Source organism: Colobus angolensis, unplaced genomic scaffold (assembly GCF_000951035.1).
Source record: "Colobus angolensis palliatus isolate OR3802 unplaced genomic scaffold, Cang.pa_1.0 Scaffold102, whole genome shotgun sequence".
Taxonomy (NCBI): Eukaryota; Metazoa; Chordata; class Mammalia; order Primates; family Cercopithecidae; genus Colobus; species Colobus angolensis.
Genome location: NW_012111142.1, coordinates 3,065,792 through 3,086,602, shown reverse-complemented (window position 1 = coordinate 3,086,602; position 20,811 = coordinate 3,065,792). Strand labels below are relative to the sequence as shown.

Genomic DNA, 20,811 nt, shown 5'->3' with positions numbered 1-20,811 from the left:
AAAGCCTTGGTTCAAAGCCTGGCTCTGCCACTTTTTACTCAGTGACCTTTCTGTGTTTCTGTTTTTCTAATCTGCAAAATGGGTATAATAACAGAACTTGCCTTCTTAGAGTTATTCTGAGGATTAAATGACTTAATACTTACAAAGTACTCAGAACTGAGCCTATCATATAGCTATTATTCAGTAAGTGTTATTTTTTCATTGTTTAAAATTCTTCTTCACTAAAGTGACTTTAAATACATGTATATTCACACAATTTGCATACCTGAGATGTTGCAGAAGAAACAGAAGGTGATGGAGATGCAGGTGGAGTAAGTAAGCTGCAGGGTAAGTTTAATGTAACATAGTGCTCATGACTGCAGATGATTCGCAGAAAATCCAGCCTCAAGGACACCAGAATGCTCGGATTCGGTAATGAGTAAAGCTTTGAAGACACCTTGTAAGCAATGCATAAGTAAGAGAACACCAATTGAATCTATTATTTCTTTAATACTAATACCAGAATGGCAAATTAGAATTAAAGAGGTAGTACTTGGTATCCAGTTTGGATTTTGTGGCTTAAGTAACAGTATGACCTTATTCCAGAGTTACTGCTAAAATTAAAAATTTAATACTATAAGGTTTACTATATAAACACATTTGACTAACCTAAAAGCCACATTCTTGTGTTTCCAATATAGCATCAATATTTCTACTTCTCATAAAACAGGGAAAACATATACCACCAAAATAACTTCATATTATTTCCTTCTTAAAAGAAATTATCAATTCTTTTTATAGCAATTTGTGCTTACCTATATTTATAATCTGTGTGTTTTCTCAGCGACATCATAAGCTACTTGAGGAGACATACTATAAACTGATTTAATAGCTTTAGTATCCCTACAGCTTAGCTCTATGTTTGACAAATATAGGAGGTCAATGCTTAAAGAATAAAGACAGGATAAGTTCTGGTAGCAATAGTACATAAAGTTTTGGGGGAAAGGTAAAAATGATACATGTCGTGTTAAAGTATTTTCATGTGGGTGAGTGCCCATGCATAGTTTTAACTTTTCTATTAGAAGAACTAAAAAAGGCCGGGCGCGGTGGCTCACGCCTGTAATCCCAGCACTTTGGGAGGCCAAGACGGGCAGATCACGAGGTCAGGAAATCGAGACCATCCTGGCTAACACGGTGAAATCCTGTCTCTACTAAAAAATACAAAAAACTAGCCTGGCAAGGTGGCAGGCGCCTGTAGTCCCAGCTACTCGGGAGGCTGAGACAGGAGAACAGCGTAAACCCGGGAGGTGGAGCCTGCAGTGAGCTGATATCCGGCCACTTCACTCCAGCCTGGGCGACAGAGCAAGACTCCGTCTCAAAAAAAAAAACAAAAAAACAAAAAAACAAAAAAAAAGAAGAGATAAACAATAAAGGCATCCAATAGAATATTCAAAATTCTAAATATTAGACTGCCAAATAGAATTCTGGACTATTAGTTCCCCAAAGCTAATCTGTAGACCAGTTGTGAGGTGCTTCACAAGCACTGTGTACTCCTCACCCCACTACCATGAGAAGTTTGAACTTCTCAATAATTCTGGGAAGGGACTCAGAAATATGTGTATTTTTAAAGCTCCTTTAAAAGGTAATTCTAAAAGGCTTATATAGTTTACTACCAAAGTGGCCTAGCAGAACCAATAATTAATGTTTTCTAGAAGGCAGACTTCACTAATCAGTTGATAAAAATTTTAAAACAAAATCAGCTATGTGTGGAAAAGTTCCAGGATGCTTTTAATTTAGTAAAGTCAAGATAATGAACAACATTTGGCAAATGCGTATACATGTGTCCATATTTCCAAACTCTACAACATCCAGGGCTGGATTAGGAGGAATACCCAGCAAAATGCAGTTGCTTTAAAAATCACTCAAGATACCAAAGTCCACTCAGTATAAACGCTCCACTTGCATGACATCTTGAGACTGCTTTACATTACTACTGACTTGATGGTATGATCCAGAATGGAATTAAAGAGTCACGAGTAGGCCAGTATAACTTAAAGAAATACTGGCTGTACTGATAACAGTTTGCCACAGTCCTTGTGTCCTGATAAAACAAGTGTAATTTATTTTTGCCTTGCTAGTAAATACATGTTACTTTAGGCTACTTTTTGCTTTAATATCAGTATATAAATGTGCTCTTAAGGTCTCTTAGCTCTAACTCTGAAAAGAACATAGTATTTAAATTATTTGATTACTAATTATTCCTAACTATGCATTACCTGTTTATAGCAGGACTTTATAAGGCTAAAAACAAATCCTCTGTCCATAACAGACAACAGATCATTGAGAAAGAATGCAAGGCTTGTATTGAGTCTCTCAACCATTTCTGTGTCCTGTGAAACAGAATATAAAACAAAAACATATTAAAGTATGATAGTTTAATCTGAACTTGGAAGACAGATAAGTGGGGAAAAAGTTATTACCTTCTGAAATCGTGAAACTATATCACTAGCAATCGTGCTGACAAGAGCTGCAATGTCATCCATGAAACGTTCTGGAAAACGACTTTTCCTTGGAGCATCAAGTTTATCATTAAAGTATAAATGGTGCACCATGCTCTTTACCTGAAAAAAAGATAGAAATTATGAGTTTAATTTCCTATGAATATAATTAACAATTACAACAACTCTAAACACCTGGACTCTCTCTAAAATACAGCATGTAATTTAATAGATGACTGAAATATTTTTAGCTTCTCAAATATTTTTTAAAGTTCCCTATGATGTTTTGTATTTGCTGAAAAAACAAACAAACAAAACACTATATTACCTTCAGAAAATTATGCTGGCTAACAATAGGACAAAAAATTCTGTGTATGTCAACAAAAAAAATTTCAACCTTTAAATTTTTTTTTTTTTTTTTTTAAGGAAACAGGGTCTCACTCTGTCACACAGGCTGGAGTACAGTGGCATGATCATAGCTCACTGCAGCCTCCAACTCCTGGGCTCAAGTGATTCGCCTGCCTCACCTCCTGAGTAGCGAGGACTATAGGTGCACACTACTACATCCAGCTAATTTTAAAATTTTTTATAGAGACAGGGTTTGGCTATGTCGCCCAGACTGGTCTCAAATTCCTGGCCTCAAGTGATCCTTCTGCCTTGACCTCTCAAAATATTGGGATTACAGGCATACAATCTATCACATGTAGCCAAAAAAAATTTAATTAAATTTTTCCAAGACTCAATAATTTTGCCATTCCAAAGCTCCCAAACTGTAAGCTTTGAAAGGTTAGAAACCCAGTCTTCACTATAGTGTCCTCAGTAGCTAATACACAGATGACGGCATATAGTGGGAATACAATAAATACGAGGACTATATTGTACTGTATTTGTATTGAATATTGTACAGATTCTTTATTATAACACTGTGGTAATGGTAATAAAGAATAAACTTTAAATTCAGGGAAATTGAAGCTAAAGTCCTATACTTAAAATAGAGCACAGCCAAGTTTTAAATTGCAGTCTTTGACTATTTTGTATTTTAGGAACCTGAACATAAATGTAAGACTATTAAAAAAGTCAAAAATTACAATTTTTACCTTACAAGAGAAGCAGAGAAGCACATGAATTACAAATTTAAGGTTTATTTTCTAGGAAAAAAATGAGTTGTCACATATAGTCCCCAACTTATTTTTTCTGTAGATTATTAAATCTCTAGAATAAAATATTCTCTTACCCATAACATAGGCAACATTCAGTGCTGAGTACCACCTTATGACATACTCTGGAAGATCCTTTTATCTTTTTTGTTGTTTTGTTTTATATTTTTTTACATACTCCTTTTTTGGAAGAAAAAGTTTCAGTGATTTCAGCTTTCTAGAGGCTGAAGAGGAAGGTGAAGAAGATGGTCCCAAGTGCTGAAATGTCTGAGTTTTTTTTTTTTTTTTGAGACGGAGTCTCGCTCTGTCGCCCAGGCTGGAGTGCAGTGGCCGGATCTCAGCTCACTGCAAGCTCCGCCTCCCAGGTTCACGCCATTCTCCTGCCTCAGCCTCCCGAGTAGCTGGGACTACAGGCGCCTGCCAACACACCCGGCTAGTTTTTTGTATTTTAGTAGAGACGGGGTTTCACCGTGTTAGCCAGGATGGTCTCGATCTCCTGACCTCGTGATCCGCCCATCTCGGCCTCCCAAAGTGCTGGGATTACAGGCTTGAGCCACCGCGCCCGGCCATGTCTGAGTTTTAATTACAGTCCTACTACCTACAAGCTGTGCACACTAAGAGAAGTTACTTAACCTCTTTGTGCCTTAGTAACACCTAGGCCACAGGGCAGTACTAGCATATTGTGCCCACTTGATGAATGTTTGTTGCCTTTGTTTACATATGTGTATGTTTACATATACAAGTTTATATGTACAGGTGACCCATGAACAGCATGGGTTTGAACTGCATGAGTCCACTTATATGTGGGTTTTCTCCCCCTTCTGCCATTCCTGAGACAGCAAAACCAAACCTTCCTCTTCACTCTACTCAATGTGGAGACAATGAGAATGGAGGCATTTATGATGATCTACTTCCAATTAATGAATAGCAAATATATTTTATCTTCCTTATAATTTTCTTAATAACATTTTCTTTTCACTAGCTTATTCTAAGAACAGAGTATATAATACGAATAACATACAAAATATGATTATGTTATCAGTAAAGCATTTGGGCAACAGTAACTATTTGGTCAACTTAACTATTAGTAGTTAAGTTTTAGGTGAGCCAGAAGTTATATGCAGATTTTGACAGTGTGAGGGAGTTGGTTCCCCTAAACCCCATGTTGTTCACAAGTCAACTGTTCATATATATTTATTAATTAAAATATTAATTCACTCATTTTAAAAGTATCATTTATTTGATTAAGCAAAAAATACTTAAACAAATTTAAAGAGACAGGATCTTGCTTTGTCATTCATGCGGAGTGCCATGGTGATCATAGCTGACGGCAGCCTTGAATTTCTGGGCTCAAGCAAGCCTCCCTCCTCAGCCCTCCAAGTGGATGGAACTACAGATGCGTGCCACCAGGTTTAACTAATTAAAAAAAATTTTTGTTTCGGTAGATATGGGTTCCCGCTATGTTGCCCCTAATCTCAAACTCCTGATCTCAAGTGATCCTCCTGCCTCGGCTTTCTAAAGTGCTGGGATTACAAGTGTGAGCCACTGCACCCAGCCAGTACTGTTGTTTTTTTATTTATTGTAACTGGCATTTCCCTAAGAGTTTATTAGCCATAATAATAGCAGTAGGTATCTATAAAGCTCTTTGTATCTTTGGTATAAAATCTACAATACTGTCATTATAGACTTCAAGTATAATGACTAGCAAAGAATGTATCACAAGTTTCCTTTGAAAATATGGCTAGCTTATGCAACTATCCCTGAGAAAATAAGGGTTAAAATGAGCCTCTCTCTTCATTATTCCACCTAAACTGTGTTGAGTGTCCACAGTGTTTATTGAGAGATGTAACACATGTAATTTTGCCTTAGAGGCACATGTAAAAGAGTAAGATGTACAATAGAAAAATACTTTTAAGATAACAAATGAGCTAGCATAAAATTGTTCACTAAGAGAAAAAATATTAAAGAACATGCTCAGTTTTTGCTCACCATTAACTCAAAAAAGAACCAGGCTTGTTGCAAAGCTGATTCCCGAACGCTGCCACTGCAAACAACCCACTGCAAAGCCAGCTCCTCATGAAAAAGCTATCCAGAAGTAAATCCAAAGTTATTATCAAAGTCAAGTCTGCTGATAACATAAACCAAATAATAATGCAAATACAAATGAAGATATAATGAGAATAAGCAAAATAAGGCACGTGAACCATTCAATGATGCACTGAAGACACCCATTAACGAAACGGCTATTTAAGCATGTAAGACAGTGGTATGTGGAACAGCTGAAAAAATTACATGTTATCTTGCAGTAAAATGTAATTTTAAAACGACAGGTAGAAGACAGCCTCCTAAATTGTACCTGCAAACAGAAACTAGACTAAAAACTTACAGTACAGTAATATCTTGTTTGTATCTTAAGTACATTTTTAAACATACGCAAATGCATGAATTTGCTGGTACAATTTAGGAAATACGTTTTAAAATTTAAACTTTGCTATGAGCCATTAATTTTCAAGTTTTCAGGTAAGGTCTTTTTAAAAAAATAGCAGAAGATTTCTGCCTTATAATGGATATGTATACAAAGCATTTGCAAAGTAGTGTATATTAATATGAAAAAGGACTAACAAAACTGTGCATAAGGGAAGCAAATCAACATATCTTACTAAGAGTGACAATTTTTCTAACTCATCTTCCTTTCCCTGGAGATTTAAAACACAAAACAGAAGCAGTTACAGAAATATACTTAAGAGTTGATACATTTTTTTGGTACTAAAATTTGATGATCAAATTTGAATTCACTAAATTCTAAAAATAGTCAATCCCAACGATATAAACATTATCATAATGTAAAAGAGTATATACTGACAAGGTATGCCCAAAAAGGCATCAGACAAGCAATGCTTGCTCAGATATATTTTTCAGCACGATGCAATTACTGTATCTCATACTGGTTATGTAAATAAATCTTACATCTATTTAATTGGTGAAATTATTTTCCCCCTTATGAATTGTCTTCATATGAATCTACCTTTTTAGTTGGTAAGCGTCCCGTTAATGTTTGTAAGAAACTTGACGTCTCTGTGTGCGAAGACATACGATTACAACTTCGATCCATAGCCTATGGAGTGAAGATGAATGAATGACGAGATAACATTAATGTTTGCAGTGGATGACTTTGCAGCTGACGGATTATGTACAAGTTTAAAACAGAGTTTTATTATGGTTTCAAAAACCATCTATTTTATTGCTCATCTCATTTTTACCATTTTAAGCTGCTTTAATGACAATGCATAAGTAGTATCAAAATGGCTTCTACATATTTTTGGTCTTTAAAAAAAGATGAGTATTTCAGTGATTATATAATATTCAGTATTGCAAAGAATGAAACTTTTATCTGTGTGATCTATATACATGCACATATCTAGTAAAAATATATAAAAAGTAAAAACATACTTCTCAACTGGTCTCAGAACAAATAAGAAATCAGTAACTTTACATTAAATAAAGAAAATAAAAAGTTTAGAATAATTTCTTTCACTTTTTCATTATTATCAAAAACTACTATTCAGGTTGGTCATATACTAAATCAAATATAAATTATTTACTATATTAGAAACGGAATTAAAAATTTTCTTTAAGAACAGGATTACCCTCCAAAGCCAACACAGATGAGAAGTATATTTTGAGATATCATGCAGTGTTAGCTATCAAGCAACTAGTCTTAAGTAAGCAAAACCTAACTCAGCTAAGGTATAACAAATTTCATACTTTGCAACACAGGACAAATTAAAATGGATTTTTGCTTCTGGTATTGAGTCTTACAGCATGGTGATCATATACTGTTCACATTTAATTTCAATTTATTGCCAGTCTTTCCATTCAGTGATTACGAAGAAAATAACAAGATAGTAAATGTTAAATGAAAATGATACAATAGTTACACTTTAAACCAAAAGCAAATAGAAAACTGTTGGGTTTTTTTCCTCCACATAAAAATTTAAAAATTGCTATTAAAGATGTGCTACCCCTAAAAAAGAAACTGTTATAAAAGCCATCAATTGCATAAGCAGCAGGCACTGAAATATTGATAGCGTGTGTAAGGAAGAAAGAGGGCAGAGATAGGAAATAGGAAAGAAGCACATTACTGGTGCAATTGGTGGTATTCATGCATAGTAGTTGGAAAATGTGCTAAGTAAACAAAAATACACACTTTTTAATGATTAAAAAAAGCAAGCCACTGAAATCATAGTATATACTAAAAAGTAATGTTCTAACGGGAAACATCAGCAGCCAATAAAGAAACCTCTAATATAAACACCACCTGTGTTGATTCTGCACTTGGACTGGGGTTGGATCCCCATGGGGCAGCTTTTGGACCACCAGTGTTAACCCAGGAATTGGAGCGATCTAAACCCTAAGCATATAATAGAAAGCAGTTTGAAAGGAAAGAAATATTACATGTTGCATGCTATAAATTATTCTTAAAGAAATTCAGATCTTCTAATGCAAACATGTTTTTAATTAGTACTGTTAAAGCAACCAAAATTTGTAGGCACCTATAGAGTATTAGTTCACCAAAATTATCTTATTATATAACACAATTTAAAAAAAATCACCAAGACCATTAAGCATAGTATTTAAAGGTAATTTTTCTTTATGTAAAGAAATACTCTTGAAGTACCAATAACTAATGTTCCCACAGTACCACACCCCAAACTTTCTTTAAAGACAATGTAAGTTAGCAACAGATAATTTCCTCTGTATCTAACTGAGGTTTAAAGGAAAAAATGGAAGAAAAACACCCCATTCTTTGCTTTAAACTTTAATTTCACTCCATCTCTCATCAACTGAAAACTACTATGCAGTGATACTCCATAATTCTATTTGATCTTGCCACCACCTTCACTCTCTTTTAGGGACAGACAGGAGAAATTAAGTAAAAACTTAAGAAAAAAATGATACCCAATATTTACTCCTTCCTAATAATGGATTTCGGGCTGCACTTGTAATTAAACACACTGGTCTACTATTTATTAAAAAATATTACAAGGAAAAACATTATGCTGGGGCTGTCTACAGGAATTATATCTTCATCATCTTTATGAATTTAAAATTTCTTTAAGATGCTACTAAAGTATATGTCCAGAAGTAAATTTATGTTTATCTTTGTCTGAAAGGGGTTACTGTGATTCCAGGTGAAGGAAACAGAGGCTTTTCTTCTATTTCCTAAAACTGACTATCGTCAGAATCACTTGAGAAGCTTTATGAAATTCAGATCCTGGGCTCTATCTCCATAAATCTGATTCAGCAATTTGGACTGGGGACTTGAGAATCTAATAACTGGAACTGGAGTAAGTTGTAAAAGATTTTAAAGAATTATTAGGGTAAGAATTGCAAAGACAATCGAAGACAAGCTGACATAAATAGATCAGGGCATGAATACGGACGCAAACCAGAAACCACCAAAGGAAAGACAGGTAAAAGAGACGAGTTGGAACAACTGTAATCAACTCTGTCTAGACATTAGTGTCATTTGGGAAACTTAATTAACAACAACAGTAACATAACAAATGTGCAGCGCCCTACAACAATTAAATCAAAATTGCTGTGAGTGTGGCCTAGACATCAGTATTTTTTAAACACTTCAAAAGAAGTTTTCAAAAAGAAAAACTGCAACCCTCAAAGGCTTAGGTTTTAGGAGAATATGTGCTCCACCTTTTTTCACTTTTTCCCAAATATATAGAGAAGCTGAAATGATGGTACAGTAATCACCCATTTCTCATCATTTTTCACAGTGATTGTCTAATATGGGAGTTAAGGTTCCAATCCAGGCCTTCCTGCTTACTAGCTGTAAAATCTAAGATAAATTACTTAATTTCTTTTTCAGTTTCTTATCTATAAAATAAAAATGATGAGAGCGTCTCCCTTCATATGGTAAGAATCAAATTAGATAATGGAAGTAAATTACTAAGTTCAATGCCTTGAATATAGTAAACTCTCAAAAACAGTTGCATAAAAATTTTCCATACATATTTTTCTTAAAATGCTTTCTAAGTAAATTAGACAATATCAAAATACTACTAAAATTATGCCATCAGATTTGTTTAAAATATCCACCTTCTCAGAATCCCATTACAATATTTCAAATAAAAGCAAACCAAAAGACTTATGTTTTTCAGAGAAGTTAAAACAAAGTTTTCACTAGTCTCCAAAATTATGTCCAAGTCCAAAATTATGTCTCTTTTGTATAAAAGTGTAAAGTTCTTCCTACCATATTCAATTTTTACAGTCACTACTCATGTTACAAAAATAACAAAACATGAGCATTTGATTTTTGCAAAATTATAACTGTCCTCTTTTCTCTCATAAATTTCCACAAAAAGAATAGACTTTGCTGTGCTCTTAAATTCACTTAACTCACTGTTTAACAATTTCCTTTAAAACTACAATATATTATAATTGCTAATATGAGAATAAAAAATCTCTTTGTGCTATGAATTATATTTATATACACAACACTGATGTTCCGAACAGTTATAATTATACCAGTCAAAGCTAACTATTTAAGAAAACTTGTGTTCAATTATTTGGCAAAGCAAGTAAATCCCATAATTCAGGTGTTATAAAGCTAAGAATTATATCAAACAGCCCGTATTTAAGCAAATTTATCACTTATATTTAAAATAATAACTTTATGTTTACTGATTTCCAACAAACATGGAACAGATTAACCAAATATGTGCCCACGTGTATGTCAGTGTGAGGTTTTTTTGGCCAAATCCCAGTAACACTATTAATTTTTTCCCTTACATATAGATAAGATCCTTCAGCAAGGCCCATACTGTATTTGATTTGACATCAACACTTGTGTTATATTACAAAGATTTTGCTTCATATTCACAAGTCCTCAGCATAGCGCCTAGCACACAGTAAGCTCTCAGTGTTTGAGAAATAAAAAAAATAGATGATATATGAGAAAGAAACATAACAAGGCAAAATTCCACTGGCATTTGATTAAAAGCAGTAAAGTTTAGACCTGATGCAACTATGTATTACATAACTGAATGTTAAAAGACTTGCTAGAATTAAGGAAGCACAGCTAGTTTTGGCAACATAAGTATGAAGAAGTCTCACAAATATTTTCACATTTACATTGCAGCCACTGGAGTAATAAAAGCCTGTTCATGTTATATAAATATTCTTAAATTTTAGGAGTACTGTATTTTATATTGGGGAATAAAATATAACCAAAACTTTCATAAAGTCAAATCTCTGCAGATCTTTAAATATATAATTAATCCCAAAAGTAAGAGGGCGAACAAAAACATAATTCTGTTCTTGAAAAAGTGTCTAGTCTTGCAGTGGTTACTCATACTAACATGTCTTCATTGGATAAACATCTACTGAGCACCTTGAATAATTTAGACATTACAGGTGCCTTGGAACAAATATTCCCTGCCATGATGAAGTTTATACTCTGTTAAAGGCAGATAAACACTAAAAAAAAAAAAAAAAAAAGTAAAAATAATTAATTCATATGCTACATTAAAAGGTAGTAAATGTGAGACAAAAAAAAAAAAAAGACAAAAAACAGAATAAGGGGATTAGAAGGCTGAGGACACAGCCACTGGTTATACATTTAAATAAGATAATCAGAATCAACCTCACTAGGAAGTTGGCCTTCAGAGTAAAGACTTAAAGGACTGAGGGAATAAGTCATTAGAAGACTGTGCTCAGAGGAATGACATAATGAGTTAATTTTTGTGTGTCTTAAGTCTTTTTTTTTTTGAGATGGAGTCTAGCTCTGTCGCCCAGGATGGGGTGAAATGGCACCATCTCGGCTCACAGCAACCTCCGCCTCCTGGGTTCAAGTGATTCACCTGCCTCAGCCTCCTGAGTAGCTGGGATTACAGGCATGTGCCACCACACCTAGCTAATTTTTCTATTTTTAGTAGAGACAGGGTTTCTCCATGTTGGTCAGGCTGGTCTCAAACTCCTGACCCCAGGTGATCCGCCTGCCTTGGCCTCCCAAAGTGCTGGGATTATGGGCGTGAGTCACCGTGCCCGACCATGTCTTAAGTCTTTAAAGCAACATTCTGGTTGCTATGTTGTGAATATAGCGTAGGGTAGAAGTAGGGAAACCATCTTTAAAGCTAGTACATTAATTCTGGGAGAGATGATGTAGCTCAGACCAAGATGGTAGTAATGGAGATGGAAAGAAGTGTCTCTACCTTTCATATATATCCAAATCTGAACAAAATGATTTAGAAAAAGCAGTTAAGTTTAGAACTCCCGAGAGAGATCTGTATCACAAATACAATTTTGGGAATCATTAGCATAACATTTATGTGGTATTTAAAGCCATGGAACCTGATAAGCTCACCCAAGTAGAGTGTAGAGAGCAGACAAGAGAAGAGAAGTAAGGACAGAGGCCTGAAACACATCCAGATAAAGAGATCAGAACAGAAGAATCCACAAAGAAGACTGAAAAGGTATAATCAGTAAACCAAGAGGGAAACCAACAGAATGCAGTACCCTGGAAGTCAAATAAATAGACTAAATCACAGAGGAAAAAAAGTTTAACTGTGTCAAAAGCTGCTTGTAGGTAAAAGTAAGCTGAGTTTTGAAAAGTAATCACTGGATTTAGCAACATGAAGGGTGCTGGTGACATTAACAAGGACAGTTTTGGTGGAAAATGGGAGGAATATTTGACTGAAGTAGAGATGATAGAAGTACAAGAACTGCAGATAGCAAGTAAAGAAAATTATTAAGGAATTCTACTATGAAAGGTAGGGGAGAAATAGCAAATAAGGTAGCAGTTGAAATACTAGAGAATAATTATTACTTTTATTTTTAATTTTTGTGGGTACATAGTAGACATATGTATTTATGGTTTACATGAGATATTTTGATAAAGGTGTATCGTGTAATAATCACATCAGAATGAGTGGGATATCCATCACCTCAAGCATTGATCCTTTGTGATACAAATAATCAAATTATACATTTCTAATTATTTTAAAATAAATAACATTATTTACTTATTATTTAATTGTACAAATCATCCTGTTGTGCTATCAAATACTAGATCTTATGTACTCTTTCTAACTATTTTTCTGTACCCATTAACTATCTCCATTTCCCTCCCAACACCCACTGCCCCTTCCCAGTCTTTGGTAACTACCATTCTACTCTTCATCTCCATGAGTTCAATTGTTTTAATTTTTACCTTCTACAAATAAGTGAGAATATGTGAAGTTTGTCTTTCTGTGCCTGGTTTATTTCACTTAACATAATGATCTCCATTTCCATCCTTGTTGTTGGAAATGACAGGATCTCATTCTTTTTTATGGGTGAATAGTACACCATTGTATATATGTACCACATTTCGTTTATCCAGTCATCTGTTGATGGACACTTAGATTGCTTTCAAATGAGAGGAATTATTTTTTCAAAATGAGAAAAATAATAGCATGCCTGTATGTGAATGGGAATGATTCAGTATTCAGGGAGAAACTGATGATGTGGAAGAGATACGGAAAAACTGGTGGAGTGTAGATCTTGAGCAGGTGAGACCAGATGAGAGCTTGAGTGAAAGAATTTAGAAAAATAAATAGCTCATCTACTCATTTTTAATACAGAAGAATATTAGGCAGTAGATAGTAGATGGTAATAGGTAGCTAGATAGGATGGTAAAAGTTTATTAAAGTTTTCTTCTGATGGTTTTAGTTGTCTCAATGAAATGGGAGATAAAATGAGAAAAGGAATGAGGGGAGAAGTGTTAGGAAGTTTGAGGTAACAAAAGAAGGAATGAAATCATTTCCTGGGACAACAGGAAAGTGATGGAGATACAGAAATACAGTATAATTGCCTGACAGCATCAAGGTCTCTCTCAAGGTTTATTTCAAATGAGATCAATCACCATGGTATTTCTCAAGACATGTTTAGCTGCACAGATGCTGACATGGCAGAGGCAGTCAATTGGGTTTAACTATGGTTTCAGGTTTGGGAAAGATAAGGGAACCAAAGTTTGCTTATAATGGGAATAATTTTTTTTTTTTTTTTTGAAATAGAGTTTCACTCTTGTCTCTCAGGCTAGAGTGCAATGGTAAGATCTCGGCTCCCTGCAACTTCTGCCTTCCGGGTTCAAGTGATTCACCTGTCTCAGCCTCCCCAGTAGCTGGGATTACAGGTGTCTGCCACCACATCCGGCTAATTTTGTACTCTTAGTAGAGGTGAGGTTTCATCATGTTGGTCAGGCTGGTTTTAAACTCCTGACCTCAGGTGATCCGCCTGCCTCGGCCTCCCGAAGTGCTGGGATTACATGCATGAGCCACCACACTCGGCCTGATGGGAATAATTATAATGATTGCCCATAGACATCAAGCTGGCTGAGGAAGAAGAGAGAACATTAAGGGGGTGAGGCACAGTTAAAAGGTTGGAGGATCAAGATTAGAGACTGTAAAGGAGTAGATACATTGTTAAGCTGTGGTACTACGAGAAAAACAGGAGATAACAGAGAACAAAATACATGAAATTGAGACTGTGAAAATTAAAGTTACTGGTAATGACAAGTTGCAGGGGTGTCCAATCTTTTGACTTCCCTGGGCCATACTGGAAGAAGAACTGTCTTGGGCCACACATAAAATATACTAACATTAATGACAGCTGATGAGCTTACAAAAAAAAGAAGAAATCCCCAAACAAACTCATAATGTTTCAAGAAATTTACAAATATGTGCTGAGCTGCACTCAGAGCTGTCCTGGGCCACATGTGGCCTGCAGGACACAGGTTGAACAAGTTTGATATAAGGGAAGACCATGACTGAGGTGGAGCGGAAAACATGATCACCTAAAGAAGAGTTTCTTGAACTGCTAGGTCAACAAAATACGAAACAATGAAGGGTAGCTATAAATAAACTTTAGATTCCTTATAATTTAGAGATAAAATTACACACATTATTAGGGATTACGACTAAATAATTCAATAGGAAGGTAGCTATCAAAAATTTTGCAATAAAAAGAAAACAACATAAAAACTATGTAAATAATACTTGATTAGGACAAGGCTGATAAATTCTCATCTTGCAATGGCTTTCTGAGAAATTACCTTGTATTTATATATTTGTATGTATTTATATCTATTTTAAAAATCATTGATCCATTTAAAGGACATCTTGAAAAAAGGCAAAAAATCATTTTTTTATATATATATATAGGCCTCTGTTCTAAATCTTGAGTTTATAATCAAACATATAAGAAATAACTCTAGAATTATGCTAAATGAGTCCTAATGTAAATCTTACAAAAATTAAGAGACATTTTAAAAGAACCTTAAGGAAATGCTGTCTATAGCTTTTCTTTAGAAAATTTCTGAAAATCCAAAAATCAAACTTATTCTACAGAAGAACTATACAGTATATAAATACACAGTATACAAATAATGCTAAGTACTACCTGTATTATAATAAAATATAATCAATAATGAAAACAAGAATAAAAAACCTGAGTTCTTTTCTTAAACATGGAAATATATATGTGTGTGTGGGGGGGGGAAGCTTTCTCTTTTTGCAGCTGCCATAGTACTCAGGTTACTCCGCAGTATCCCTTATAAATAACCCTGAGTATCACTTTTTCTAGTTTACAAAAATGGAAAATTGTTTAATCACTGTTCTTAATATTTTTTGGAGAAGAAGATCTCATGACTTAAATCAATGATGACATCTGTATTCCACATATCAGTCACATAGATTTATTTTAATTCTATATGAAGTCAATCTAGCCATTTTTCACATCATAGAGTATTAGACTGATAACAGTAAGTTATATGCAGCTAGTGATCCCAGACAAATTTTAGGATTTTTAGTGTAGTTTGTAAGAACAAGTATATTTAATAGAAAAATAAAACAGTATTTACCGATAGAACAGAAATGTACAATTCTTTACTAATTCCTAACTTACATACATCTCAAAATTCAGAATGAATTACAACAACTGGATATTTCTCGTTTGTTCACAAAACAAAAACCAAATTTACAGATGCAGGTCTTCAGTTTACCTTACTCCCGATGATTGATCGAACTTCATCATCTGGTGACGTGGGAGTCCCAGATATATCGGGATTGCTATTACTAAGGCTTCGAGAACGATTTAAATTAAGGCTTGCAGGTCTCACCGCAGATCTAGCCATTGTGGCATAATGCACTGATCCTCCCAAACCCCCAGGACCTAGAGTGGCACATGAAATAACACATAATTAAAGAAAATTAGGAAAGGGTTAGAAAAAAATCTCTGCCACTTCAGAAAGTTCCACAAAGATCATGAATTGCTTTGGTTTCTAAATAAAAAATATTCAACTTTCTTCTTTTTTTTTTTTTGAGACAGAGTCTCGCAAGGCTGGAGAGCAGCAGCTTGATCGTGGCTCACTGCAACCTCTGCCTCCTGGGTTCAAGCGATTCCCCTGCCTCACCCTCCCAAGTAGCTGGGACTACAGGCGCGGCACCATGCCCAGCTAATTTTTGTATTTTTAGTAGAGATAAAGTTTCACCATGTTGGCCAGGATGGCCCATCTCTTGACCTCACGATCCGCCTGAAGAGATATGGTCTGCTAAATAAAAAGTTACACACACACACACACACACACACACACATATATATATATAGAGAGAGAGAGAGAGAGAGATTTTAAACAGGCAGGTGCCTTTTTTTTGAATTAAGAGGCAGCACTGGAGTGCAGCAGTGAGACCACAGTTCACTATAACATTGGACTCCTGGACTCCCACCTCAGCCTCTTGAGTAGCTAGGACTATGAGCACACACTACCATGCCTGGCTAAATTTCTCTTTTTTTTTTTTGTAGGGACGGGGTCTTGGTATGTTGCCCAGGCTGGTTTTGAACTCCCGGCCTCAAGCAATCCTCCTCTCTTGGCCTCCTGAAGCACTGGGAAATTTTTTTTTTTCGAAAGAAAGAAAATAAAAACACTCAAGAACTAATGATTGCTGTACAAAGATGCTCTATTTTATGGCAGTTTATAAAACCATATGAACTGTAAATAAAATCATTATCTCTTCAGTGTTTCTATAACTGTATATTACACATACAATAAAAACCAATATTAACAGGAAACACACACACAGACACATGCGCACACACACACACACACACACACACACACCCCTTTCACTTCGGTATAGTTGGTTTTCGGACCCAAGATGCTCCAGCTGGTGTCTCTTCCTTTTTTCCCACCTCTCCTACTCTGCCCCTTGACAGTCACTAGAGAGTGCCAATTTATTGCTAACATCTCTTAAATTAAACCATGTTTTATTTCTCTACCTTCATTATTGCTAACATCTTTTAAATGAGAGCATGTTTTATTTCTCTATCTTCATCAGTGACAATGTGAATAACAAAATGGTATCTTTATGATATACATACAAAAAACTGAAGATATTTTTCAGGTCCCAAGTGATATAAAAAAGCAAAGGCAGCCGGGCGCAGTGGTTCACGCCTGTAATCCCAGCACTTTGGGAAGCCGAGCATGTGGATCATGAGGTCACGAGTTTGAGACCAGCCTGGCTAACACGGTGAAATCCAATCTCTACCAAAAATACAAAAAATTAGCCAGGCGTGGTGGCGGGTACCTATAGTCCCAGCTACTCAGGAGGCTGAGTCAGGAGAATGGCGTGAACCGGGAGGCAGAGGTTGCAGTGAGCCAATATTGCGCCACTGTACTGTAGCCTGGGCGACAAAGCGAGACTCCACCTCAAAAAAAAAAAAAAAAACAGCAAAGACTCCCTTTTTGTCCGAGAAAAATCAAGCCTAACATCATCTTCCAACCTGTCTTTTATTTTTAAAATAAAACATCCAGGAATTATAGTGATAATTTATCTTCATCTTTCTGAATGTCATATTTGCAAATGATATTAATACATACCTGTTACCTAATTAATTCATACACTCTTTCAGGTTGGCATGTAAAAAAAAGATGTTTTACAAAATCTGTGGAATTCTAATAGTGTACTGAATAAAAGAGTAAATGGAGCAGCATTGTAGATATTACATAATCACTCACACACTCATGTCCTCAAGTGGTATAATTTTAAAAATCAAGTTAGTAAATTATAAACCAGAATATAAATGTCAATTGCTTTTCTTTTTGCAATTAAGTGAAGAAACAAATTGGGCTGAAACTTAAAATCAGGTTACTATTATGTCTAGTTTTCATGAGGAATGTCACAATTATTAGTCACCGTTATGAATGTTAACATTGCCAACAGCTGATAAAGGGCACTTGCCATTATCATTAGTGTCATACGGACATATATGTGAGTAGATTAAATGATATGCACAACATAATCATTAGTTAGTTAAATGAACAACTAAAGGATTATTCACACTAAGACATCTCCCACCACTACCTCCACTATCACCAGTGGTACACGAAAGACAGTAACAAGTTGAGTCTCCAATACTCAGAAAGGTTCTATTATTTCACTGACCATGAAGAGATCAGCTAACCAGATAGAATTTTTATGTTTCTAGGAACAATCTTTTATATCACTGTAGATTTCAAAGGGTTTTCAGAAAACTACCGAGCCACCACATTTCTCCTTAAATGACCAATAGCATTCTGAATGACAAATACAAGATTCTATTTTTCTTGTCTTTTTTATTTTTAAAAGACAGGATCTCACTCTGTTGCCCAGGCTGGAGTGCACTGGCAAGATCATAGCTCACTCTGGCCTCAAATTGCTGGGCTCATGAGATCTTCCTGCCTCAGCCTCCTAAACAGCTGGGATTACAGGGGCAAGCAATTCCTTATCTTAACAAGGAATGATAAAATGCTTCCAGAGACAAAGTTATTTGCAAAGTTCATTTCCAAAAATTAATTCAACCAAGAACTCTAATTCAAACTAAAGAAAACTGTATTAAAAAAAAGATGACTAAAAATGTAATTTATTTATCCCTTTAACTTCAGCACCTAGCACAGTGAATGGTACTTAGCAGGTGTTCAATAAATGTTTGCTATTGAATAAATGGGTCACGGTACAGACTACAAAATTATCTCAATACTGACATGAACATATAATTTATGAAAGACAGTTTCATAGTAAAAAGAATAAAATACCTGGTGATGATGAATTAGGGTAAGTATTTGGTAGGCGGAAAACATAATGAATATATGATGCAAGAAGGCTATTTCTGCCATGCTGGTCATGATTTCCTTCCAAGTTTTTGTGCAGTCGATTTATAATTGATGCCATGGCTTCAAAAGATGCTTGACCCAGGTTAACTTTTGAGAAAGAAGAAAATACCTTTGCTTTAACTATTTTTAGACTGTAAATTCCACAAACACCAAAGTTTTGTCATCTCTACATATGTTAAATACGGTGATTCCACAGTAAGTGTATAAAGATGATTACTATTTGATAAATGACTTTTAATGACACCTTGGATTAGCTGAGCCAAAAATACTTTTCTGAGCAAAATGAGAAATAACTCATTTTACTAATTTAAGACAAAATTACATGGGTTTGATTAGCCAAAAAAGAAAACAATGCTTAACAGATATCTATTATCTAGTAAAACAATACAAAGTACATAAGAAAAAAGAAAATACATTGTGTGTAATACCTTAAGAAGCAATTTCTCATTTTAAAGATTACTCCAAAAATCTAAATAGCATACAAGGGAATATATTACTGTTTTAAAAAAATTAAAAATAACAATAAAATGGATTATTGAAAATATTAACAATATCATAATAAAATAGTGAATAAGCAACTTGACTGGAATGAGTGAATCTGTAAAATGATTAGAAGGGGGAAAAAAGGCAGGGCTAGAAAAACAGGTTGAGGTAAGACTAACACCTACTCAGTCACTCAAGTCAGTATATAACAATAATTTTACAAAAATTGGGGAATTGTGATAAATAGCATACTGAATAAATGGGTAAACTGAACAGCCACTTTGAGCAATAGAATCTTAGATTCTGTAATTTATTTAACCAAGACAGGAAATTATGAAGAGATAATGAGGCCAATTAAGTTTTCCCAAAAGTAGAATAACCAGATAAAATGGTCATTTAGGAAGATTAATCTATATATACTGAACTAGAGGGAAAAGAGACCAGAGACAGAAACCTGAGTGAAGTTAAGTTATCCTACCTGTGTTTCTGGTTAATCCTTTTCCTTTTTCTCACAGTGGCTACTCTAAGTTACCAGAATCCTTCTCAAAACTCAGGTCCTCCTTAATCCCTCCTTAGCAAATCTTGCCTTCTGTCTCACAGAAGAAATGTATAAAGCATGAAAGTCCTCATATTTTTTTTTCTTTTTTTAGAGATGGGGTCTCGATATGTTGACCAGACTGGTCTGGAACTCCTAGCCTCAAGCAATCCTCCCATCTTGGCCTCCCAAAGTGCTGGGATTACAGTTGTGAGCCACCACACCTGGCCAAAAATCCTCATATTTTTCTACAAATTTATCAGAATCTGAAACTACTTTATCTCCTCTCCAAAGGAATTAGTGCCCTCTCCCATGTAAGAGTGATCTATCACCTTTACTCTTGTCTCACGTAACTACTTCATTGATTAACCTCTTTTCTCCCCATATATTTTTCTCCCTTCTCCCATTTGAGCATGTTCATATGCTGATTTCTCTCAGCATGTAAACATGCTAAAATGTCTCCCCTCTTTTGCCCTACTCAATTAACTTCGTAAAAGAGTAGTATATGCTTCTTGTGTTTATTTTATACTATTTGCTTCTTAACTCCCTGTAATCTGGTTTCTACCTTCACTTAGACTAAAATTACTGATGTAATTTCACGAGCAGACATTTCTCAAGTATACTAGATAAGAGAGGGACTCTGGAACCAGTTTGAATCTTGGCTCTCAAATGTAAATAAAGCATACAGCACTATTCCTGGTATACAGTAAATGCTATGCAAGTGTTTGCAATTACTGTTATTACTATTATTTTACTTAAATAATCTACAACAAAAAACAATGCTAACCTTTTTTTCCTTAAAACCTTCTTCTTCTGGCCGGGTGCGGTGGCCCAAGCCTGTAATCCCAGCACTTTGGGAGGCCGAGATGGGAGGATCATGAGGTCAGGAGATCGAGACCATCCTGGCTAACACAGTGAAACCCCGTCTCTACTAAAAAATACAAAAAACTAGCCGGG

At 35.1% G+C, this 20,811-nt stretch overlaps 1 protein-coding gene across 7 annotated transcripts in view; it reads right to left on the bottom strand.

Annotated features, from left to right (window-relative positions):
* DOCK7 (dedicator of cytokinesis 7) overlaps positions 1-20,811 on the bottom strand; it is a 220,635-nt gene that overhangs the window by 96,363 nt on the left and 103,461 nt on the right. For 4 of the 7 annotated variants that reach the window (XM_011941032.1, XM_011941041.1, XM_011941050.1 and 1 more), the window contains exons 20-26: positions 18,759-18,923; positions 15,690-15,859; positions 6,660-6,749; positions 5,624-5,719; positions 2,460-2,600; positions 2,256-2,369; positions 266-436 (exon numbers count right to left, since the gene is read on the bottom strand). In XM_011941032.1, coding sequence (XP_011796422.1) covers positions 266-436; positions 2,256-2,369; positions 2,460-2,600; positions 5,624-5,719; positions 6,660-6,749; positions 15,690-15,859; positions 18,759-18,923 — 947 coding nt within the window. Of the gene's footprint in view, positions 1-265; positions 437-2,255; positions 2,370-2,459; positions 2,601-5,623; positions 5,720-6,659; positions 6,750-7,952; positions 8,046-15,689; positions 15,860-18,758; positions 18,924-20,811 lie in introns of all 7 variants that reach the window. The other 3 variants (XM_011941023.1, XM_011941056.1, XM_011941018.1) reach the window with 1 other exon arrangement.